This window comes from Ursus arctos, unplaced genomic scaffold (assembly GCF_023065955.2).
Source record: "Ursus arctos isolate Adak ecotype North America unplaced genomic scaffold, UrsArc2.0 scaffold_20, whole genome shotgun sequence".
In the NCBI taxonomy this organism is placed as follows: Eukaryota; Metazoa; Chordata; class Mammalia; order Carnivora; family Ursidae; genus Ursus; species Ursus arctos.
In genome coordinates this window covers 54,556,428-54,580,701 of record NW_026622875.1, presented here as the reverse complement: position 1 = coordinate 54,580,701, position 24,274 = coordinate 54,556,428, and the positions used below count along the sequence as shown (strand labels likewise).

At 47.2% G+C, this 24,274-nt stretch overlaps 1 protein-coding gene across 1 annotated transcript in view; it reads right to left on the bottom strand.

Moving 5' to 3' along the window:
* Positions 1 to 24,099, bottom strand: part of TRIM71 (tripartite motif containing 71) — a 61,159-nt gene extending 37,060 nt beyond the window's left edge. The window contains exon 1 of the mRNA XM_026496687.3: positions 23,245 to 24,099. Coding sequence (XP_026352472.1) covers positions 23,245 to 24,099 — 855 coding nt within the window. The remainder of the gene's footprint in view (positions 1 to 23,244) is intronic.
* Between the last annotated feature and the right edge of the window lie 175 nt (positions 24,100 to 24,274).

Genomic DNA, 24,274 nt, shown 5'->3' with positions numbered 1-24,274 from the left:
AAGCTAGTTTTCCTTAGAGGTTATTTTTATCTGCTGGCTACATTGCAGTTATTGCTAAGGGGGGCCCACAACTGAGAGAGCGAGAGCAGGGGGGAGGGGGATGACCCCAGGCGTCTGGATGAGTACTACATTCTAGGACAATTTCCATTACTACAGGGAACCATGCTGATCATTAATGGAGAAGGGGATATTTTAGGCCTACTTAAAAGAAGTTACCAGTCAAGACATACAATATCCCTTTGAAATGCTATGACATCAACACTCTGAAAGTACATAAATAGGTCAAACACAGGAGGAGGGGGAAGGGAAATGCCTTACAAAAATCCTTTGGGAGACAGTTTTCCTCTTAGCTTTTCTCCCTCCCAAAGCCTGCTTGCTTTCAGAGAATTACAAGCAAAAATTTGCATTCCTAATTAATAATGCAAAGTTCCCTCTATAATCACCACTTTCTCCTATACAAACCCCAGATTTGCCACAGGGCTGGCATTTTAAACAAGCTCAGAACTGCCTCAACACCTTTCTGCCCCACTGTGTCCCTCATCCTCAAAAGCAGCATGGATATGGAAACGCTGGAACGGTGTCGCCACCTTGGGTCTCAGGGCCACTGGGGCTCGATCTGAACGAAACCATCCACGCTGGATGTGGTTTTGTTCTGGTTTTTAAAATTCATGATAACAGATGACTATCTTGCTTTTGAAAGGGACTGGAGATATCCCCCCAAAATTTGCTGAGTCACAAAATTTTAACTAGATGGGAGTAACCCTCAATTTGAGTGCAAAACTGAGTGTAGACATATTTCTGGGAAAAGGGTGCATATGTCAAATTCTCAAAGAAATCTCTAAAAAATCTGCAGCCAATGCACTCAACTTTGCCAATTCCACTAGACAAAAAGGAAAGGGAAGGAGGCCTGTTTATCCTGGTTTAAAAAAAAAAAAGGCACAGGTTAATGTAGGAATAAGGATTAGAGCTCCGCCCTCCAGTCCCCTCCAACCATGCTGTTTACAAATTAGTCGTAGTGGGAGAGGACCGCCATACCAAGTCTGTCATCTAAATGATGGTATCTAAGTATCATCTTACACCAAGGCAGGTAAAAGGACTCAGCTCTGCCCTCCCTATAAAAAACATGTTTAACCACCAGGACTTAGAGCTGGTTCCTTCTGACCTGTCCATCCAAACTGAGATCTATTTTCTAATATACAGCTTTTAAACTGAAAATGCACATATCATGCCCACCACCCCCTCCCCTTCCCAGATCTCTGCTTTCAGCCCCTCTGACCTCCCAGGGTCAGGATCACCAGGATACCAATCCTTAAGCTGGAGAGTCCTTGCAGATTTTTAAAAAGCATCTTAACCCCTTCCCAAACCCAGACACTGTACTGTAGCTGCAGAGAGCTCTGACTGGAGGTAGGGATGTGTACCCCCTGTTAAGCAGCACCCTGGCACCTCCAGTGGGAGGTGGTGTAACCAGCAGGGGCAGGAGCCCCAACGTGGCTCTGGGTTTTCCTGCAACCCTGCAACCCAGCTGCTCCTCTACTGGGCACCTCAGTTTGGCCACTGCCCCAGGTTTCATTCAGCCTACCACGACTGGTGGCTAAGGGGAAAAAGGCAGAGGACACCAGTATTTAAGAACTACCTGGCAGGGGCATGGATGAAGTGTACTCTGGAGCCTCATTTCCCAAAAGGACCGATGAAATGAGCAAATTATTTAGAAATATGAAATGATGAAGAGGGGGCCAAGAATCAGCAAAAATCATCTCCTTGTTTCCTTGGAGAAACCCCCCCAGGACTCAGGCAGCCATCCCTCCAGGCAGATGACTGGTATCAGGGACAGAAGTGAGCAGACCAGATGACTTCTGGAGTCATGATGATAAAGTTTATGGGCCTGACCTTGTGGAACTCCCTTGGCAGGATTCCTCTGTCCTGTAGAATCCAAGAGGGCAGAGGAACGCACCCTACCCTGAGGTGCACAACTGTCAAAAGGCAAACATTTCAGATCTGTGCATATAGGAATGCACCTATCAAACAGGGAAACCAACACCGAGATCCACTACCTTGCCCGAGGTCACAGAGTAGAGTAAGTGGCACTTTTGCTCTTTGCCACTCATATAAAGTACACCCAAACACATTACTTCTACGCTATGTCCTATCACAACTAGGACGAAGAGAACAGAGCCCCATAAAGAGGGCAACCTGAGCCAAGACTCGGAGGCCAGGGTGGGAGGGGGCAGACCCTAAGCAAATCTGTTTGGTTGTCAGCACATTCATTTGTCACATGAGGAAGGGGACGCATTTAACGGAGTGCAATGCTGCACTCACAACAGATCCTCGATGTACATTTGCCGAGTGGATGGATACAGTAGGTCAGGCATTGGGCCGAATGCTTCCCTGCATTATCACGTTTCAAAAGCACAACCTAATGAGCCATAGTCACATCTCCACTTTACAGATGGTGGAAACCGAAGTTCTGCCCAGGTCAACCTCTTGAAAGAGCCCAAGGTGCTTTATTCTCTCAAAGGCACGTTAACATTATTAATCCACAATTCACACAATCGGTTTATAAGCTCATATAATGCCCAGTTACCTAGTGCCCACTGCTATTAAGGAAAGGTTTGTACCTGTGAGTAACCCTAAGCAACTCCCTTACAAACCTGCTAGAGTGTGCCAAAGACATAAATGCTGATTTATGAAAGAGCTAACTGCTTTATGGGGAAGACTTAAAAAGGAAGGAAAGAGGCAGGAGGGAAAACCACCACCCCGGTGGGGCAGCAGGAGCTGCCCGGCCAGATGAAAGATGTGCGGAGACCTGAGAGCCAGCTGTGAGTGGAGCAGCTGCTTTCTGCTTCCGTCGTCTTTGCCCCTAGGGATTTCTACATCTTTGCAAGGCTTTTGTGGATCTAGTTCCCTGTCTCCTGTGTTTCTACCCAGTGAGCAGGACTCACCCTGGGCACTGAAGAGCAGCCTGGCTCGGTCTCAGGGACACAGCCACAAGCTCAACATCTCAGCTTCATCTTCAAATTATGGTACAGCGGCCGCTGTTCTAATATAGTCTTCGAATGAAAAAGGGACACTGGGGAAGGATGTGTGCCGTCTGAACACACCTCCCTGCTCCTGTCAAAGGCTGCTGCAGCGCAGGCTGGGGAGATGAATTCAAGATGGCCTTTGCCACTGTAAAGCATTTGTATGAAACAACTAGACAGAGAACTTAAGGGGGAAGGAGCTTATTCACTGACTCAGTCTTTCAAGGAAACACGGAGATAAGAAATGAAAAATACTGGGATATAGCACAATATTAACAAAAATTTTCCAAGGGAGAATAAAACCGTGTAGTTCTAAAAAGGATTATTTAAGCCAAAATGAAAGTTAGGCAGGATCTACACTAGCCACATAGAGAGCACTTTTGGGAGTGCTACAATCATTTCCGACTCAGGAGAGGGATGGCCATCCCTCCCCTCGTGCAGAGCTGCCCTAAGAGCCTCCTGCAACCTCCCAGCAGCCCCGTGGGCTCCGTGCCCTACAGACAGGTAGCTGGAAAGCCTCCAGGTAGCTCCCGAAAAGGCTCTATTTACATGGAGGAGATGCCAACTGGCAGCAGGACCAGCATGAAGACCTGGCACGGGACGCAGCCTCGCTCTCAGCTGTGTGGACACCCAGAATCCGGCGCCAGGATCCAGTCCCAGAGCGGATAACCTAGTTCCGGGTGCTTTTGTCTGTGGCGGCAGCAGAGTTCCGCATGCAAGGACTGTGGGGGTTCCACTCCAACTCAGGCCCCCCAAAGTTACTGTCTTCATTAACCCATCTAAACGGGATTTTCTTCCCAGCCGCATTAAGACTGGAGAACTCTGGAAATATAAAGTGATTTCTTAGAAACACAATGTTCTCCTTGACCCTCTTTTTTAAAGAAGCTGAGAGGAGGGGGTAATGTTATGGCTTGAAGGTGAATAAACACCAAATAATGGTAAGTTAAAGCATGATTACAATCAAGGATCACTTTAAATCAGGCCATCTGACGACAAACAGGTGTACCGACTCAGGTGCAATCACTGAGACAGGATAAAGGAAATATAGATAATTTATGATGGACAACTGGGGGTTAAAATGCCAATACAAACAAAACAAAACAGTGTGCTCAGGGACTGCTGTGACCCTAAATCCTCTCTCCTGGGGCATCACTTCAACCTATTTCTCCAAGGGGCCACCTGCATTAGAACCCTGAGGCGTTGGTTTACAATGCAAATCTGAGCCCCACCCCAGTCTTAAAGGCATCAGAATCTCTCTCTATGGGGTAGGGGGCCCCGCGGTTAAGCAATGCCCCCATCACTGTTAAATAGGGAAAGGCTGATTTAAACACCAAATAGAGAATGAAATGAGGAAAAAGCAAAAGGCTCACTTGCAGTCATGGTGGACAGTCTACTAAAAATGCTTCTTGCATAAAATACTTCAAGAAAATACTTTCTGAACAGTTTAGGATACTTTATTTTGTTTTTTATTTCACTTTCAGGCACGTTGAGTCCTTAACAGAAAAAGTGCATTATCTGGGGGCTCCTGGGTGGCTCAGTTGGTTCAGTGTCTGCCTTCAGTTCAGGTCATGATCCCAGGATCCAGGTCAGGCTCCTTGCTCAGTGGGGAGCCTGCTGCTTCCCCTGCGTGTATACACTCTCTCTCTGACAGATAAATAAATAAAATCTTTTAAAAAATCAAAAATTATAAAGAGACTTTTTTTTAAGTGCATTACCTGTAACATTAAATCTAGGAGGATTCACGGAGATCCCCCACAAAGGAGGATTGCCCTGTTTCCTGGGCAGGAGGGCCCAGGTTAACCCTTGTCTACGCCCTGGTTGCTTTCTAGTTGATTTCTGGGCCGGTTCTGCACCTTCCTAGAAAGCAGCAAGACAGGAGAGATTTAGGGAGGTTCTAATGGCCCTTGGGCAAAGAGCCCCTCTCAGAATGTTCCTTGTCCTTGGCTGGACTGGAACAGAAAACCCAGCAGGTAACGGGATAAGCAGGCAGGCGGGAAGTTTCCCGGGGGAAGATTAATCACAGTTAATTAAAACCCTGCAGGACGGGAGGCAGAGGATTAGTGCGGAGGGGAAAAGAGGGACCTGCTAGCAGGAGAGGTGATGCCTGCCCAGAGATTTCCTTCCCAGAGCTTTTTTGCACCTAATCAAGATTAAATGTCCTGCACACCCCAGCACCCATTCCATTTTGACAAATATCCCAGCCACTCTGTAAGCCTGTCACAAGAGCTGGGCAACCCCAAATGTTTATTTTTATTGTTGTTCCACAAAAATGGAGTTTACTAAAAAAAAATTAAAAATAAAATAAAAAATTAAGCTTACTGCTATCCTAAAACTCTGGTGAATGAAACACAGCTAATAGGGTGGGATTACCAGCACATCTCTCCCTACCCCCACCGTGCAGCAGGCCGGATCTGGGGGACTGCAGGCAGCAGCAAGACTATCCCCCAGGAGAGTGAGGCCCAGCCCTGCTAGGACCCCCATGCCATACAAGTTCAGTCCAACCTAGCTCCAGCACCCAGGGAATGCTTGCTCACTCACAATGCCTCCAACTCAAGCCACCACCCCGGTAATCCCACAAAACTTCCCACCCCACCTCCCAATTACAGAAGACCAAGGGCATCACCATCAAAAAGCATTTATTAACCACCTAAATGCCTAGAGTCTGGGTAAAGGTTCATAGGGGCCTGGCCCCTGCCCTGGGAGAGGGTCATTTATGACCATTAAGGCCAGAATAAGGCGGGCTCCCAGAGGCCCATAAAACTCCCAGGGAAGGAAGTGGGGATTAACCACTTCCTCCCACCCCTCAAGAAGGGGTTTCAAGCTCTACCAAATTGCAGAGGGTTCCTGGGAGGGGGTGGGGAGACTTGGGTCAGAAGATCCTACATCCAGCCAGGGCCTCTGCTCTGCTCTGCTCAGAGACAGGACCAACCCTGGGGTTTCTTAAGTTGCTAAGCACACTCTAGCAAGCCTCCCACTACTCCTCAGCTCGGGTCTGAACTCTGTCCAGGGAGGGACAGGGCATACAGGAGGATTACGCACTTGTCTGACAAGTACTACACGGGTACAATGGCTTAATTCTTTTACATACTCATCAGCCAGACTGACTGGATCGAACACTGGCCCTATCCTGGGCACTTTACAAACCCCTCATCTTTCACTCAATTTGTATTGAAATTTATTTCAGCAACTCTTACCCATATCTAAGAAGAGCAGCTTACAAAGAAAGCCAGTAACATGTAGAAACAAGCTTGAGTCAAGACAGGAGATGCTTGTCCATGGGACTTCCGGGACTGAGACCGTAAGTTTGGCTCAGAGCTTCCTGGCAGTCAAAGCAAAATGAGCAACACTACAGAATTATTTTATTGTCAAACCATCAGTTTGAGAGGGCCAAGAGTCTTCCTGGCAGCGAATCCCAACACAGTAGTGGAACCTATAAATTCTCCCCTTCTGGGCAGCCTTAAGTAGAGCTACGAGCACACAATATAACCTGCTCCCTGACCTTCCCTTCTTCCTGAGCTGTGAAAATCCCTGCTGAAATGCTACAGCGACGAAGTGTCTCATGCTGGAGCAAAGCAGACACTCAGACACAGGTGCCCAGAACCAAGTGGGATGCCTCCATGCGTGTGGAGCAAATTTCTAAAACCTACACCCTAAAAATCCTCTTCTAGAAAACCCAGGAACTACTCTCCCTACACTACTGACCACATGCTTGAAGACATGACAGTAAAATGGTGGGGGGGGGGTCCCACTGTGAACCCTCATAAACACATTGGTCTATTGTGGGGGGCACTAAGACCTCAGTGTTTGGCAACAGTAGAAAGGAAGCCTTCATCCCTCTCCAGGGCTGGCATTTGGTTTCCAAGGTGAGACTCTGCAGCCACCTCCCCACCCCATTCCTGATCAGGACCTATAGGGATAGGGGGTGGGGGAAATCACAGAGGTTCTATAAGGAACCCTGCAGCAAGGGTTTGTAGGACCCAAGTGCAGAAAGGAAGGGATCCTTTGGGGAGCAGTCTTTCAGGCTGGGGATTTCAGCCCCTCCTGGTGGCTTTAAAAGGAGTGTCAAAAGTAGAACTGCCATATAAAATACAGCAGTGTCCACTTAATTTCAGACAGACAATAATATCTAGTGTAAGTATGCCCCAAATATTACATGGAAGAGACTCATACTAAAAAAATTCTTTACTATTTATGAACTGGGCATTCTGGGGGGCTGGGGCAGAGCTAATGCTGGCAATCCTGGTCAGGAGGCTTCCTGATGAGTCCAGAGGGTCCCAGCTAGGTGAACTCTTCATTGGCTTAGCACGGGGGTCTCTTGTGTTTTGTTTTTTCCCGGGGGGGGGGTCTTTAGTTTGTGATTAGGACAAAAACTGGCTTCATTTAATCCATCAGGAGTGACCTAGCCAGGAGGTGCATGCACCCCCATCCCCACTTGATTCGAGCCCTGAGAACTCCCTAGGAGCAGAAACACAAGGCCACTCAAGCCCAGGCGATCAACATTCCAGGAGGCAGCCATTCCCGCCCTTCAGGAGGAACAAAGAACCCGGGGAGGAATTCCTGCTGCCCAAGCATGGGGGGTGGGGTGGTATCCAAACAAACCTGGGCAGAAAAAAAGCGCCCCCAGCAAGGGGCTCTAGGAAGCCCACTCCTCCAGTGTCCTGCCAGAGAAATGAGAAGACCCAAGGAAAGAGTCTAGTGAAACTATTAAAATGGACCCTACAAACATGGAATAGGATTTGGGGGCTGAGTCTCTAACCACGATGGAGTAAAGGTCAAGAGAGAAAAATCTCTAAAGGAAACAGGCCAGAACCTCTGAATGTAATTATTAACTTTATCTTCAGGGTCTTCTTTGTGTTCATGCTGTGTACCGGCTTTTACTGTAACCAATGCAAACATTTTACTGTCCTTCAAAACATAGAAGGTGGGTTTTGTTGGCTTGTTTTTTAAACTGCAGCTCCTGCATCACCATAGCTGAGGATTCCAAGCAGACTCCTTCCAATCAGGGATCCCCAGCGAAAAGGACCTTTGGAAGTAGAGAGTAGGCGGGGAATAGGGACTGAAGAAAGCAACCTCTTCTCCCTCTGCATGCTGGGGCACCCACTCCTACCAGCACAGTGGACAGGATCTTCAGACAGCTTCAAAGGGAGAGGACACTTGGGCTTTCAAAGGAGTTTTGGGGCAGACTTACACAACAGCAAGATTCTCTTTTGCTCCGAGGGCAGAGGTGGTTCCAAGGGTGACTGTATTCCCATGAAAGTCGCCTTTCACTATCCCCAACCAAAGGTTTTAAATGGGGCCCTACAGCTCCCTGGAGCCTGTCTGAATGAACTCCGTAAACACTGGTTGAACATTTGCTTTGCAGATAAAGTTCTAATCACCAATGGATTCCTCAGCAAAGTGCTTCCAAGTTTTTCAAATACCCAGCTCGCTCCTCAAAAGGCTCCCAAGGTCTTTCTTCCTGAAGCAGCACAAGTGGTCCTCCTCCCCTTTACCTGGACACCACCCACCGGAACCCCCCAACCCCTTTGGGATAGTGTGCTTTCAAGCCTTGCAACCAGTCCCCACAGTATCCAACTCTTACTCAGTTTCAGCTCCAGAGCACGACTACCTCCTTCAACAGACCCAGTTCTCACTGGGGGCTAGGGACCACGCTAGACAGGAGGAAAAGTAGAGAAACTGACTATGAATCTTGCTAGTGTCAGGCTGTTAGGAACCCCTCCCCCCCCAAAATAATCAACCTTCTACACTGAAGATTTAATAGTTCTGCACAAAGGAAACTGCCTAAAACCTACTGCAAAGTTCTTGGATTTGGGGTTTACATGTCATCCAGTGAAAGGCAGTTCTGAATGATACATAACAATTGGTCCATTAACTGCCCTCAACCCCAAAGTGAAATTTCCCTTGTAAATTTAAATTTTCCAGGAAGCTCAAAACCAATTTTTTTTTTCCTCAAAGGCAGAATCTTTGGGAATGGACGCCACCAACCTGTCACCTCCAACTGAACTGGCAGGCCTGGAAAAGACATGAACTTTCTCAGGGTCCTGGAACTGAGCCCAGCGTTGGGCTCCCTGCTCAGCAGGGAGTCTTGCTTCTCCCTCTCTCTGCCCCTCCCCACTGTTCATTCTCTGTCTCTCAAATAAATAAATAAAATCTTAAAAAAAAAAAAAAAAGAGTGTTCACTACCAGGGGCCTAGACTCCAAGGACAAGATAGCTGTTAGCTCCCCTGTAACCACCCCCTCTGGAAGAACACAGGAAGCTGCCACTCAGTCATTAAGACTTCACCACATACTCTTTTTGAGCCCTTGACTATAACACACACACACACGCACACACACACACAAAACAGAAGCATAAAAAATTTTAAAAAGCATAATATCTAACCAAAACTACTTTAGTACTTTACATGTACATTATTCACACTGTACTTGAAATTCCCAGTAATTCTATTTCCCTTTATAGTGATGTAAGGGTCCCCAGAAGGCAACCTCTGATTTGGTCCTTTGTGTCCTCAAACACCCGGAGAGCCAGGCACATGGCAGATGCTCAAAGCTGGAGTGTGTTGATTGGATGGACTTCACTTCCACATTTTCCAAGCAATCCTTGAGGAATCTGCCTCCCAGCAGGCATCTGCTCATTGGAAAACAATGTACTCTGGCCAATTGCATTGTGGCCCTGGAACAGCAACCGTTTAAAACAGAAAAAGAATATGTGCCTTCAGAGGCTAAAATGCCTCGGAGGTAAAGATTTTAGGGAGTTTTACAGCTATCTTGCATCAGCAATAAACCAAGGCATCAGACCTTGCGACCTTCCATCATTAGAGATTCATTCACATCCAAAGTCCTATGGCTTACTCGAGTTTCCGTAAACCATCAAGACCCATGACCAAAGTAGCAGGCCAAATTCTCCAGAGATTAGCACTGAAAGCTACCGCAGCACGGGAACTTTCTGGGATGGCAGAAATGTTCTGTCTTGATGGTGGCGGTGGTGTATAAATTTGTCAGAACTCATCAAAATGTGTGCTTAAAACGAGTGCGTTTGTCCCTAAACTAAACCTCAGTAAAGATGAGTAAATGACCTGTGTATTTTTTTCACATACATGGATGTGCCAGGTGTATTATTAGATGTAAAAAAACAAAGCAGAATGTGGAACTGTAACTACAGTATACAGATAAATGACACTTCAAAACAACTTTATCATTTGTGATTATCATAATTAAATGATACAGCCATAAAGATAATGTTGCACAGGCCTAAGAAATACAACCACTGATACAATCCAAACCGTCAGTAGTTACATTTGGGGAATGGAATTAACAAGTTATATTTTTTTTTAGCTACTTAAGAGGGACAACAGGGCACATCGAAGAGATTTTTAAAAGATCACTGGTATATGGCCACAAAGCACGAACACTCAGCCAACACAAACTGCAAGCTAGTTGTAATAGCCTTAATATACCCACTCTTCACCCCCAGCCAACAGCTACATTCAGAAAGGTTTCCCACAAATGTGAGGTTCAGAAAAGGGGGGGGTAATAAGACTATTTGCTAACAGGACATTAGGCGCATTTGTGTAAATCCCACTTCATATAATATACCAAGACTATATCCTAAAGCGGGATTACAGACACAAACTGTAGGCAATTACAAGACTACCGCCAACCATGCAAAAATGTAAAATGTCTACCAAGCTTAACTAAATTGAGGCCAACATGGACTCTGAGATATCCTCTGCAGAGAGCTAGTACTCTGTATTATTCAAAATGCCAACAAATTGATTTTTTAAAAAACCCAGGAGAGACAGGCCCAGGAACCAAGGCAATTCAGGGAGGAAACACAAATGGCCAATGAGCATATGAAAAGACGCTCCCCGCACAGTAATTGCGGAAATGCAAAGTAAAACAACAGGACGAGCCATTTCTCTCCCATTAGATTGAGGGCTACAAGGACCGGTGGGGCGGGAAGGAAATGTGACTGGTGGGAGGCAGGCTCTTAGGAGCAAATTAACATTACAAATGTACCTCTCAGGTTCTAGCAATTCCTTGGCTGGGGGTGGAGGAGGGTCTTCCTGCTAGAAGTAATAGGGACACCAGGCCCTGCACAGTGAAGGCAAGAGCCAAATGTAGAGAAAATCCAAGTAAGAGGCCAGCTAAATAAATTCCACGCTATGAACACCAAGTGCAGAGCACTAACGACCCGCAAGTCAGTACAGGAAAATGTCGACATCTTCTTATGGCTCCATTTCCATAGGCTCGTGTGTGTGTGTGTGTGTGTGTGTGTGTGTGTGTGTGTGCGTGTGCATGCGCGCGAATGGATGTCGAAAGGATTTGGAAGAAAATGCACAGAAACCCAGATGACACACTTAGGGATGACACACTTAGGGATGACACACTTAGGGGTGACACACTTAGGGATGACACACTTAGGGATGACACACTTAGGGATGACACACTTAGGGGTGACACACTTAGGGATGACACACTTAGGGATGACACACTTAGGGAACAAGTAGGACTGGGCACACACTTTAAAAAAAATTTTACATATGGGGTGCCTGGGTGTCTCAGTCGTTCAAGCGTCTGCCTGCGGCTCAGGTCATGATCTCAGGGTTCTCTTTCCGCATGGGATTCCCTGTGCAGCGAGGAGTCTGCTTCTCCCTCTCCCTCTGCCTCTCACTCTCACTCTCAGCTCTTGTGTTTGCTTCTCTCTCTCTAATAAATAAATAAAATCTTAAAAAAAAAATTTACAGATAATCACAACATAGACACATTCATGTATTACTTATAGCTAAATCACAATTAACTGGTCCAAATTGCCTCCTGGCAATAGAATACAAGATAGCCCTGAGGAAAATCTCAATTTTCCATTCATCCAGCAGCTACAAAAGATGAGGATGGTAAAGGAAGGAAGGAATGAAAGGTCAAATAAATACAGTCACAGGTATATACACGTTCAGAAAAATTACAACCCCAAATGACAAGTGCTGTGAGATTTAAAAAAAAATTCAATGTTGTTAAAGATTTGTTTACGTATTTGAAAGAGAGAGAGTACAAGCAGGGGAGAAGGAGAGAGAGAGGTAAAGATTCCTCAAGTAGACTCCCCGCTGCGTGCAGAGCCCCATCCAGGGATGACACAGGGATAGATCCCATGACCCTGAGACCATGACCTGAGCCAACTAAGCCATCCAGGCACCCCAAAAGAACATCGATTTTTTTTTTAATTGTTACTTTCCCTCCACCCCCCACCCATCAAGTTGCCAATGTTCCATAGTTTTTATTACGCACTCATTCATTTGGGTTCCTCTTAGTTCACTGTAGGCAAACCTGTCCGCCTCTAGCACCAAGAGCTGGTGAGGACCCTCTCACAGGGACAACTCTTAAAAGTGCTGCCTGCAAGTCAAGGAACTAAAATGAGAGGGGCCTGGCAGGCAGGACAGGGACCTCCAAGTTAGCTTTGTAGACTTTGTTCTCTTATCTGCTGAACCCATGGAGAATGTTTTACCTTAAACATTCTGGGGTCCCCCCATGCAACACCCCTCTCCATCAAATCACACATGAAAAAACTGTTACACGCAAACAATGGGAACCCAAGAGCCTGAAACCCAACTTTTTCCCTAAACCAGAGCCAGACGTCCCCTCCCCCCTCATCTTCATAATTTGATCTTGCACACGGTTTCTTAATTTTATTCAGATTTATTTGTTGCTTTTCATACCTTTTTGAGTGGAGAAGAGGAGAACTGGTTTTGCATCCTGACAAACAAAAACCCCTGAAAATAAGTTCTATGGGGCTAGAACAAAATAGGCACTGATGAACTGAGCGGGCTGTCACTAAGATTTTGTGCTTGGTTTTGCAGGAGACCTTACACAATCAAAGGGAGGAAAAAAATCAGAATATGAATGCTAAAAACACCAAATATGAACACCAACCTTCCCTGAGAAGGAATTTTTGTTTTGAAACTTTAAACCTGAAGCATACTTTCAGTCTGACATGGCCAAATATTTATAGTGCCTTTCTTTGCATGTATTTGTATGTTACTAACATTTGTATATATAATTAACAGTATTACACACAATTTAGTTAGCAAATAACCAACAGTAAAGAAAGATGCTGCAGATGAAATAAGTATTAACTTCAGTTCTTACATATAAAGGCACATCTATTTATCGCACTTAAGGATGAATACAATTGCAAAATTAATAGCTATTGTGGCAAGTCCCAAATGTTGCCTAGAATTAACACTATCTCTTTTGCTAGTAGAGATTTTGCTGCCCCTTCATGATTGGTTTCCAGTTTTCAACAAGAATATATCCTAACACAAAAACACCTTCTCCCCTACTTTCAGGTGAATTAAAAGGGGAGATTCTTAAACCTTAGTTCATCAGTACTATGTGGGGATTCTTTCCAAGATTCCCTCCAAGCTCCAGATACTACAGTTGGCCCACAGCTGACTAGGACTACAATTTTTATTTTTTATTTGCTCCCATGTGGCTTTTTTAAAAATCCAAATACATTGGTAAAGTAAGTTTCCCTTTTAGAATATTCCTCTAAATCTGTGAAAGCTCTGATAAAGCTAACAAAAAACAAAGGAAATAAAACCATGGGGAAGTGGTGCAAGGGAGTGCGAGGTATGGGCTTCCAACTATGGAATGAGTAAGTCATGGGGATGAAAAGTACAGCATGGGGAATACAGTCAATGGTGTTGTAATACTGCTGCATGACGACAGATGGGAGCTACATTTTCAGTGAGCAAAACATAACGTACAGGGGCGCCTGGGTGGCTCAGTCGTTAAGCGTCTGCCTTCAGCTCAAGGCGTGATCCCAGGGTCCTGGGATCCAGCCCCACATCGGGCTCCCTGCTCCGCTGGGAGCCTGCTTCTTCCTCTCCCACTCCCCCTGCTTGTGTTCCCTCTCTCCCTGGCTGTCTCTCAGTCAAATAAATAAAAAAATAAAAATAAAAAAAGAACATAACATATAGTTGTCCATTCACTATGCTGTACACCTGAAATTAACGTAACACCATGTGCCAACTATACTTCAATTAAAAGGGTGGGAGGACTCCCCCAAATGATTATTAAAAATAAAGAGCAGGACTGGCAGGTAGCTAGCTGGTGATTCCACTGGCCCCGAATCAGTTCCTTCACTTTACACTTCAAATTTCTTCACTTGTATTTATGTACAGGGCACGCTCCAATTTTTTTATCAGAAAGTACTTCATTTGATTCTCAAAAGTCAGCCCAGGCAGTCTAGCGCAAATGTCACAATCTCTGTAGAGTGATGGGGAAACTGAGGTTCAAAGGCACACAAGGTCACCCACAAAGCTGCTGGATCAGAAGGGGCACTCCAGCACAAGACTGGACCACATGGACCATGGGCACTCAAGGCAGCACTGCACATATTCCAGGCAGGACATCTTCACAACCGCCAAGAACAGGAAACACAGGCCCCTCAGCTGGTCACTGTCTACAGTGTGGTACCCTGTACCATGGAATACTACACAGGAGCAAAAAGGGAGGAATTGTGGACACCTGCAGCAATGTGGATGGACTGCATTATGCGCACTGAAAAAACCTGACTTGAAAGTCTTCAACTCTGCGTCATTCCATGTTCTGACATTCCAGAACAGACAAACGATAGGCCTGGAGAACAGATCGGTGTTGCCTGAGGCTGGAGGGATGGGGCATTTTGAAAGTGATGAAACCATTCTGTATTTTGACTGTGGTAGTTCTCACACACTGTATAAACTCATCAAAATGGGCAGAACTGTACACTAAAAAAAACGTGAATTTTACAATATGGCAATTGTACCTCAGTAAGCAAAAACGAATACCGAAAAACCAAAATAGGAAATCACCAGACTAGACGTGAGGCCTTCCTTCACTCAGCGGTTCTGCAGCAGAAACTGCAAAGCATGTTGTTGGGGGGGGGGGGGGGCGGTTCTGGACCTCTTCAAGGCTGAGGAGAGGGAGGGGAAACAGGGAAAGGGGGAGCTCTGTCCTGTAGCTTGTACGGAGCCTCCCCCTCTCAAGATTATAGCCACCGTGGGCTGGATAGTCTAGTTCACACTAGGGAGATAGCCGGAGGCAGCCATCCACAGATACCCCTCCATGTACCAGCAGCAGCCCCACTTAAGGGTCAGAACCAAATCAAGGCCACTGGGGAAGGCAGGGAATCCCTCAATCTCAAATTGGCTGTGTAAATTCCATGGGCAAAAGGATTGGGGGCTATTCTGCTGTTTCCCCAGGGCCTCCAATTTTTACCAAATCACTTTTCATAGACATTTTCTGCAGTCATTTCATTTTTCCTTAAACTGTGTGATGACACCAAGTACAATGGACATGAAGGGATTTGGGAACAAAAATAGCAGTCTCTCCCGGTTAGCACAGAACTCGAATGGCAAGAGCTGGCTGCCGGGTGTGGGGCTGCATGTCGACAGTGCGACCTGCTGGCAGCAGTCAGCAGCCAGCTGGGTGTAGAGAACATTCACGGCACTCAGAGAACAGCAAAGCTAACTTTGCACACATTCTGGTTCTTACGAGTCTGAGATCCTCCCCATATTTTCATGGAGTTTCGAATGGAATCAAGTCAGGTGGTGCCTGCCATAAGCAATGGCCCAACCGGGATGTCATCTTTCCAGCTATGCTGCTTGCGGAGTTATGGTCTCTCAGCCCCAAATCCAAACTCCTGGTGTCCCCTCCTTTGTGAATTTTTTTGGGGGAAGGGGGAGGCAGGGACTGAGCAAACCACATCTCTGCTTTGCCAGATGAGTCCCTGGTTAGACTGTGACAAGAGGGAGAGAAGATGTGCTCAATCTTGTGAGCTGCTGTGTAACGGCATCCACATACCTCACCCCAGCAACCCTGGAGCACGCCAGGGGCAGCACCTCACTCAGTCTGCAGTTCTGCACCAGACGCACCAGCTCCATCACCCCAACCATAGGAACCCTTCCACAGGAAACTACTAGTAAAACTATCTCTACCACATCCGTTTTTCTGCTCCACACTTGTCCACATCTTCTTGCGGCTACATTTTTGGTACAAGCCTATAGATGGTCTTAAGAGAAAAAGCTCTCCCTCTGACCTTGATCCCAAAGAGAAGCAGACGGCGCAGACCCAAGATTGAGGATGTGGTCTGAACACACCCTAATGAGGACGGCCAGCTAGTTACAATTCTCATTTTAAAAACACCTGTGCTGAAGCAGTCCCAGAGCCTTATTAGCAGCAAAATCTAAGTGCGTAGGTTTTGTGGGGGGTTTTTTTAAGATTTTATTTTATGGGCACCTGGCTCAGTAAGAGGAGCACGCAATTTCTTGATCTCGGAGTCTTGAGTTTGAGTTCCATGCTGGATGTAGGAATTACTTAAAATAAATAAAAATTTTTTAAAATTGTGGGGTTTTTTAGAAGATTTTATTTATTTGACAGAGAAAGCAAGCACAAGCAGGTAGAGGGACAGAGAAAGAGGGAGAAACAGACTCACTACTGAGCAGGGAAGCCCGATGTGGGGCCAGATCCCAGGACCCTGACAGAGATCACGACCTGGGCCGAAGGCAGATGCTCAACCAAGTGAGCCACCCAGGTGTCCCAAAAATACATGTTTTAAAGCAATCTCTACACCACACCCACTGTAAGGCTCAAAGTCATGACCCTGAGATCAAGAAGTCTCATGCTGCTCTGACTGAGCCAGGCAGGCGCCCCTGGATGCATAGACTGTTTAATAAAATAGCATTTTCATCATTATCCCCGTTAGTCAAAGAGTATGAAAGAAGTTCTCCAAACCCACTGGTATTTCAAGAAAAACTTTTTTAACTGCAAATGGTTAAGGCTAGAAGGAAATGGCTGGCCAAGCTTTCCAAAAGTAACAACCAAAGAGGATACAGTGGCTGACACATATTTAGGAAGGCACAGGAGCTCCTGTCCTAGTCCCACGGGTTCCTCACCAGCTCGGGGTCCAGAGCTCATTCAGGGGCCCTCAAAATCCACAAGGTGTCAGAGCCACAGAGAATGACCTCAGTCTTCACAACTGACCTTGACCCACCTCATTCTCTTTTATGTACACTGCTCTGCTTCATTCAAATTCCATTAATGTTGACAGAATGTGCTATTCTGCAGAAGCCTGTCTGGATAAATCACAATTGAGAATTACCCCCTTTTTCAAGACAAAGCTCAATATTTATAACTTCATTTGCTAATGTATTCCTGACAACAATAACTTTATCACTAAAGATTACCACTTCCTTAGGGCATTTGTGTGGAAAGTGTTTGTTTTTGAACATATTACAACTGGCTGCCAATTTTTTTGCCTTTTGGTCATTAAACTGGGATCATTTACACAGATTCATTTAAAAAAGACCTCACATGGTGGGATCTGCTGCTCTGGTAAGGAACTGACTGAGATTAGTAGGTATTCCACATTAAGGGGGACAAAACAAAATACTGGCCGGAAGTCTTCAGATTAAATATGGATCTCCCAAAATCTCAGCTGGGTTTCAATGGGAAATGAAATCCAGGAATTGGGATCTTCCATCATATCACTGCACCCAACCTTCAGGGAAGCTGGAGCTGGCATCTTGAAGGAAAGAATTACACTGGAACAAGGTTAAAGTCACCTAGTTTCAGATGTAAATAGCCAGCATTCAACCCCCGTCCCTCCCCAATTTTTCTGGAGTCTTGTCAGTCAAAATAGTCAATCTGGTTTCAGTCAACTCGGTTTGTGGGTATAGACAAAACCTCAAAGGGAGAGGAATAATTTAGTACTGAACAAGCACGAGGTCACATCAACTGAAGAGGAAAGACGAATCAAGCTTCCTCTTGCAAGTCACAATGCTTGAAAGGTCAAGAGAAAGGGGAGAAGAGTGGGCTGCAATGGGTGGCCATTTTGCTCCCTTTAGGCAACTGTAATTCTTTATCAATATCTTTCTCTTGCAAAATAACAGAGATGGCAAAAACAGCCTTACCGGGCCAAGCCTCTAACTCTTTGTTAGTGTTGGGGGGAGGGAACACTACTTTGAAACCGCCTGCATGGTAAGATACTTCTCAACCTTTTGCTTAAGTGTCAGGAAGAATGACACCAAAATGGTCCTTTATTCACTAAGAATGAATGCATCTAAAATAAACCCTGCCCTGTGTGAGAAACTGAGATGGAGAAATGGCAAGACCAAGCAAACCATGTGACTTTTTAGTTAGCATCAGAGAAAATAAAATTGGGGAGGGGAGGGTTAAATTTTAGAGGTATGGAATTATTTGTTAAGTTAAAACTTCTCTTTAATTAGGAAAACTTATAAACCCTTTTTTCTCCTGGCAAACTACTTCAACCAACAAAAGCATTTTAACTATTTCACCTCCTCATTTATAGCTTCCCCCAAAAGCTAACTCCCTTTCAATATATATACAATGTTTGTAAAATGACAACATAAAAAGTTAAATAGATATGCTCACAATTTTGTATGTGACAAGAAAGTTGTTTCCATTTTAAGTAATGCTTTAGGAAACTATACATTTTAATACTGGTTTTAGTGTCCTGCAATCTGAAAGGACTCTAAAAATAGCATTTATAAGTAGCTAAAATGGGAGGGAGAATTGGGGTGTGTATAAAGGAAATTTTATTCTTGTCTTCAAACACTTTCCAGATTTCTTCATTCCATGTCCTAGTATTTAACTTGAAAACATCTGAATCATAAAGAATGTATAGTAGTATCAACTGAAAAACTTCCATCTAGGACAAAGTGCCTGTTTTCTTCCTAAAATATCTTCACTGTTTCCAAAAAAATACATTTCTGAGCATTGGAAATAAAAATGTTGCAGACCTAAAGCAAGTCTATGCTACCCTAAAACCAGTGTTGTTCACTTTTTAGGAAGAAAAAGCAGTCGCAAAAGGTTCCCCAGACTGCTGATACCACAACAGCCTCAAATATTACTAGCACATTTTAGATGAGCTTATGCCTGTGAGGTAACCTCATGAGCACAGGCTTGCCAAACTAGCCCTGACCCACTTCCCTGATCCATGTTGATAAAATCCATCCCCATGCACTTTAATGGAAGGCTGGGCACATTCCTCAGCTCAAATTTAAAAAGCCCACAGACTACTACATTCAAGGCTAAGGAATTAAGATACCAATAATGAACATTTCTCTCCCATAGACCTTCAAGTATTTTTTTTTAATTCAAGAGACTTCAACCTATAGGCATTACCTACTAAACTGGATTCAAAGCGTCAAGCTCCAATTATTTCCAAGGAATGTATGGGAAGTTTGGTTTTCTGGCAAATGGAGGACATATATGTGTTAAGCAGACATACATTCACCAAATCATGTAAGAGCAGGTTGAAGATGGGGTGCAGAAATACTAGAACACACATTTCATTTTTTCCCTCTTGTCCTTAACAAAATGTCTTTTCGTATACATTTTGTAATTTACAGAGCACATACATACAGTTTCAAACATGCTTACGCTGGGGATGCGCGCCTGAAAAACCTTAAACTGCAGGAAAGTACAATATGTTGGTACCAGTACTGGTAATATCCCCCATTCATCACGACTGAACTTACTCAAAATAAGTTACGAGACAGAATTCATTCCACAACCAATTTTTGTAAGACAGCAAACAGCCTTCCTCAAAGTGGTTTGAGTGGTTTCCCAGGGAAAGACAGTCCCCAAGCCTAGGATGGATGGGTCATTATTCAGGATCATATTGGGTTGGAATTCCAGAACTCACTATTTCTAGGAAACTTTATCTTGTAAGCCCAACGCAGAGACTAAATATAAATTGTATCAGCACCTGCACCCCATTTTCCATCCTGGAGACTCAGGAAAATCCGCTCCTGCTGGCCCTGCCTAACTGGGAACAATATTGCCATCGTCGGTGGGCTGGGCTACAATGTTGCCCTCGGCTCAAGATGGCAACTGGGTCACCCCCACCGCCCCACGTCGCTAATGACAGGGCCTTTCCTGGGGACAGAACCTGCTCAGACCCCACTCTGCTTCCTGCCAGTTACAGAATGCTGCTGTCCGGCCCTTCGACACGCGCATACACACACCGTGGCCGCCCCCTCGCCGAGATTTGTGCTTCCAGGGTCGCCTCCCAGGCAGCACAGGGCTCCCGTCCTACACATCCATACAGTAAGGGCACTCCTCAAGCAGCCGCAGCAGCGTGCTCAAGACGCGCTGACTCCTCAACTCTTCCACCAAAATTCGTGCAGACCCTTTTCTCGAGCACGCTTTCTCCTCGCGGTGCCCGCGGGGAAGAGGAGAGGCCACCGTCCAGCCGCGTCCCCACGGCGGAAGCGGCCCGAGGCTCGCCCTGTCGCGGCGGAGGCCCACAGCCGCGCCGCCTCCTCCGCCTCCCGGGCCCCCGCCTGTCTTGACCGCCGCGCGGCCAGCGGCCAGCGGCCCCGGGCCCGCGGGCCCGCACTTCCCGGCCTGCCTGCCCCTCCAGCCTGGCGTCAGCAGGCCTTTGAACTGACCAATGAGGCACAAAACCAGCGAAAGCCCCAAAATACGTTTTTTTTTTAATGAGACACAATTCCTTTATCATTTTGTAGGAAAACCCAATTCCCTTGAGGTTTTGCAAGTACTTTTTAAACCAAGTTCTCAAAACACCATGCCAATCCTGAGGAGCTGCTTCTAGGGGGATTCTTATGGAAAGTGGTGGGTAAAGAGCCCTACTGGCTGCCTCAGCATCCCTGGGTGTCCAACTGTTGGAAGCACCCTCCCTTAAATTAAAGGGGGTAAAGCCAGGGTCCCAGTCTCCTTCCCAAGGTCAGGTGGCATTACTGTAAGGCAGGGGCCCCCTGAATTATTTAATGGAGCCTGCTGACACAGAAGGCAACTCAGTAGAGAAGCACATTGTGAAAATCGAGGTAGACTAAGAATACAGAAAAATACGCAGGTTTAGAGATTCCAACCATCACAATCAAATAAAGACAGTCACCTTCCAAAATGCCTTCATGCTCCTTTCCCAGGCAGAAGCATTTTTTTTTTTTTAAAGAACAGTATTCCCAAACGGTCTTCAATCACTTTCTTAGAAGGGAAGAAAGAATTTGTGACTGGGACTCCTATATGAACCTGGTGCTTTCTCTAACACTTGGGTCCTTTATTCGCAGCATTGGTTTGTCACCTTTAAACTCAAAATTTCTAGCACTCTAAATGCAGAGATGATTAAAGGTCTAAAAATTAATTTCCAAGCTCTCTTCTTTAAATGAGTGAGGGGAAGCATAATTCTGCTCAAAATAGAAAATTACATTTTCTAAAGAATATTTAAACAGTGTAATATCTTAATGTCTTTGCCAGAATTCAACCTAGTATTGCACAACATCCAAAGTGAATTTTCAAGGCATCCAGGAACCTCCAGGGTGAGGGGAGCTTCACTTCTCACTTTACACTCTCCCCACACCATTTGAATAGTTTTATAATTTTAAAAGTGTATAAATCTTTTACAAGTATAAGCCTTTTACAAGTCTGGCAACACTGAGCATCTTCTGTTTTAGCCCAAATAAAACGAATGTGGATCTTTAACTGGGAATATAAATAAAACCTGACACTTAAACTCAACTGCTGGGAGGGAGAATTCAATCAACGGCCCCTCCCAGGAGGGAAACTGTGGCGGATTCAAGACGCTCTTTCCCTCCCTTCACTGCCCCCCCCCATTTGACCCTAATCTTCAAGTGATTTGACTCCATCTTTTCATTCCTGAGCTTCAAGATTGGTATTTAGCTCCATCATTCATTTTTCTAAAAGTGATGAAAAGAACATACTACAAACATTCACCCACGAATGTGGAAACTTTTAAGATGAGTCTACTCAAAGCTTAAAAACGAAGGAAAAGAATGCCCCCTGGCTTAATACCTAGAAGGAAACTTAAAATGCGGCGCCCACAACAAGTAGATTAGAATTTCAACTTTTTTCCAATAGGAGACGCCGGCTTAAGGCCATCAGGCAATAGCTCCGCCCTCCTCCCCAAATAACAGGTTAGGAGTGGAAAAGGCTGCGCTGTGCAAGCCTCTGCCTTTCTCGGTACCAGCAAGCCCGCTCCAACTCGCAAGCAGCAACTCCCACTAGGATTTTTAAAACCTCTGCCATCTGCTCTCCCTCCAAGGCAAGAACACAGCGATCACACACACCACATCTCACGGGTCTACAGGTAGATGGCTTAAATTACCGACCCTCCCACGAGAGCCCGCTCAAAATTTTTGGTCCCATACTGTAGTGGGCTCAGGTAAGTGGAAGGTCTCACACGGTGAAAGAATAAGAAAGGTTTATTCGACAGCCAAAAAAGAGAACCCAAACCCAAAGGCTGCAGTGCAGCCCTCGGACTCTGCGCACCCCCGGGTTCGAGCCGCTGCAGATGGGTCTGGTTTTTCTCCACGGTAAGTCCAGCCCGGGCTGACCGGGGTGGAGACACCTCCCCAACCAGGGAAACCAGTTCCTGTAGGGATCGAAGTCGGGGCAGGCGGGAGCGGCCCAAGGGGCTCCCAGCTCGGTGAGGTCAGTGGGCAAGGTCCCCCTATTCCGCCTCACACAAGCGCGCACGTGGAAAACAGGTCTACACAGACACACACACTCCACACCCACTCACCCATCTCCATTCATACCCACCTAAAAGCCCACAGTCTACGGGTCTGACAAAAAATGAGAAAATATGCTAAAGGAGGGCACTCAGTACTCTGGGAGGCCTGTTGTGTGCCTGTACAAGAAGACCACGTCTACACCGATACAGACTCTCTTCCATCCCGCATCTTAACAGCTTGCACATTTTGTCAAACAGAAATGAGGAAATCAAAATCCACAAAGGGGGTATTCTCAAACCTCGAGAACCATCAAGGTAAGGAAGGGGGAGGGAAACCCTCGCACACCAAGATCAGCCCTACACACACACACACACGCCGTAGCTTTTCCCAGCTCATGCTGATTGCAGACAACGGTTGGCACAATTTGCCATGCAGAAAACTAGATGTGGTAAAGAGGGGACTCCACGTCCTGGAACTCATCCGCGGTCCCTCGCACCAAGCACACCAAAGCCAGACTTCTACACACACACTTCCCAGGTAATGCTACTTGGTGGCAACGACCGCCACGCAGTCAGAAGAAAAAAATCCAGAGAGCACCCCCGCCCCCCGCGTTGGGACCGGTCCGGAGGTCTTCGGCGTGCAAGCACGCGTGTCCTAGGTGGACACAAACCCCCGCCCCGCCCACGCCCCCGCCCCGGCGCAGCCCCCAAGGAAGCCGCCCGCGCACTCACCTCATCGTCGTGGTGCTGGCAGAAACCGAGGCGCTCGGGGAACACCGACAGGATGGAGAAGGGCGCGCCGGGGAAGGGTGGCCCGAGCCCGAGCTGCTGCGCCGCGGCCGCGGCCGCGGGACCTGGCGGGCCGCGCTCGATGTAGTGGTCCTTAGTGAGGCGCACGCGCTGGTGCGCGCGGACGCAGTTGTCGCACAGGTGCTCCTGGCAGTCCAGGCAGCGCGACGAGGCCGCGTTGCCCTCGTCGCAGGAGCTGCAGCCGTGAGGCCGGCGCAGCAGCAGCGCAGACGGAGAGGCCGCCGGGCCGCCCGGCGCAGAGCGGGAAGGCGCGGGCGGTGGCGGCGCCGGCGGGAGTGGCGGCTGGGCCGAGGCGGACGCGCGCGGGTGCGCGTGGTGCGCGTGGTGCCGGTGGTTGCTGTGGCCGCCTGCGCCCGCCGGGGCTCCGGCACGCCCGTTCTTGGGCGGCGGCTCGTCGGCCGTGGCCACCACGGCGTCGAGCAGGTTGCTGAGTAGGAAGGCGGACGAGGGAAGCGCATCCATGCCCGCCGCCTCGGCCAGCACTACTTTCTGGTCGCACACGGGGCAGCGCAGCTTGAGTGGCTCTCCCGGAGCGCTGCTGCCAGCCGCCGGCAGCCGGTGCGCCTCGAGGCACGGGCGGCAGAAGGCGTGCAGGCAGGGCAGGACGTGCAGGCGGCGCGCCGCGGCCCCCGGACCCCCGCCGCCGCCACCCGACGACGTGGACGTCTGCGAGGACGACGACGATGCAGACGAGTTGGAGGAGAGCGGCGCCGGCGAGCCGCACATCTCCTTGCACAACAGGCAGATCTGGAAGTCGGTCTCGGGGAACGAAGCCATTTGCAAGCCAACTCGGAGGAGGGAGGAGACCAGAGAGGAAGAGGAGGAGGATAGGAGAAAACGGCCGAGGTGGGTGGAGGAGCCGCCGACTCACTCAGAAAAATGCATCGATCGGGCCTGCGATCCAGGAGCCGGCTGCAGAGCGGCTCGGCCTGCTTGGCCTCGTCGCGCCCGG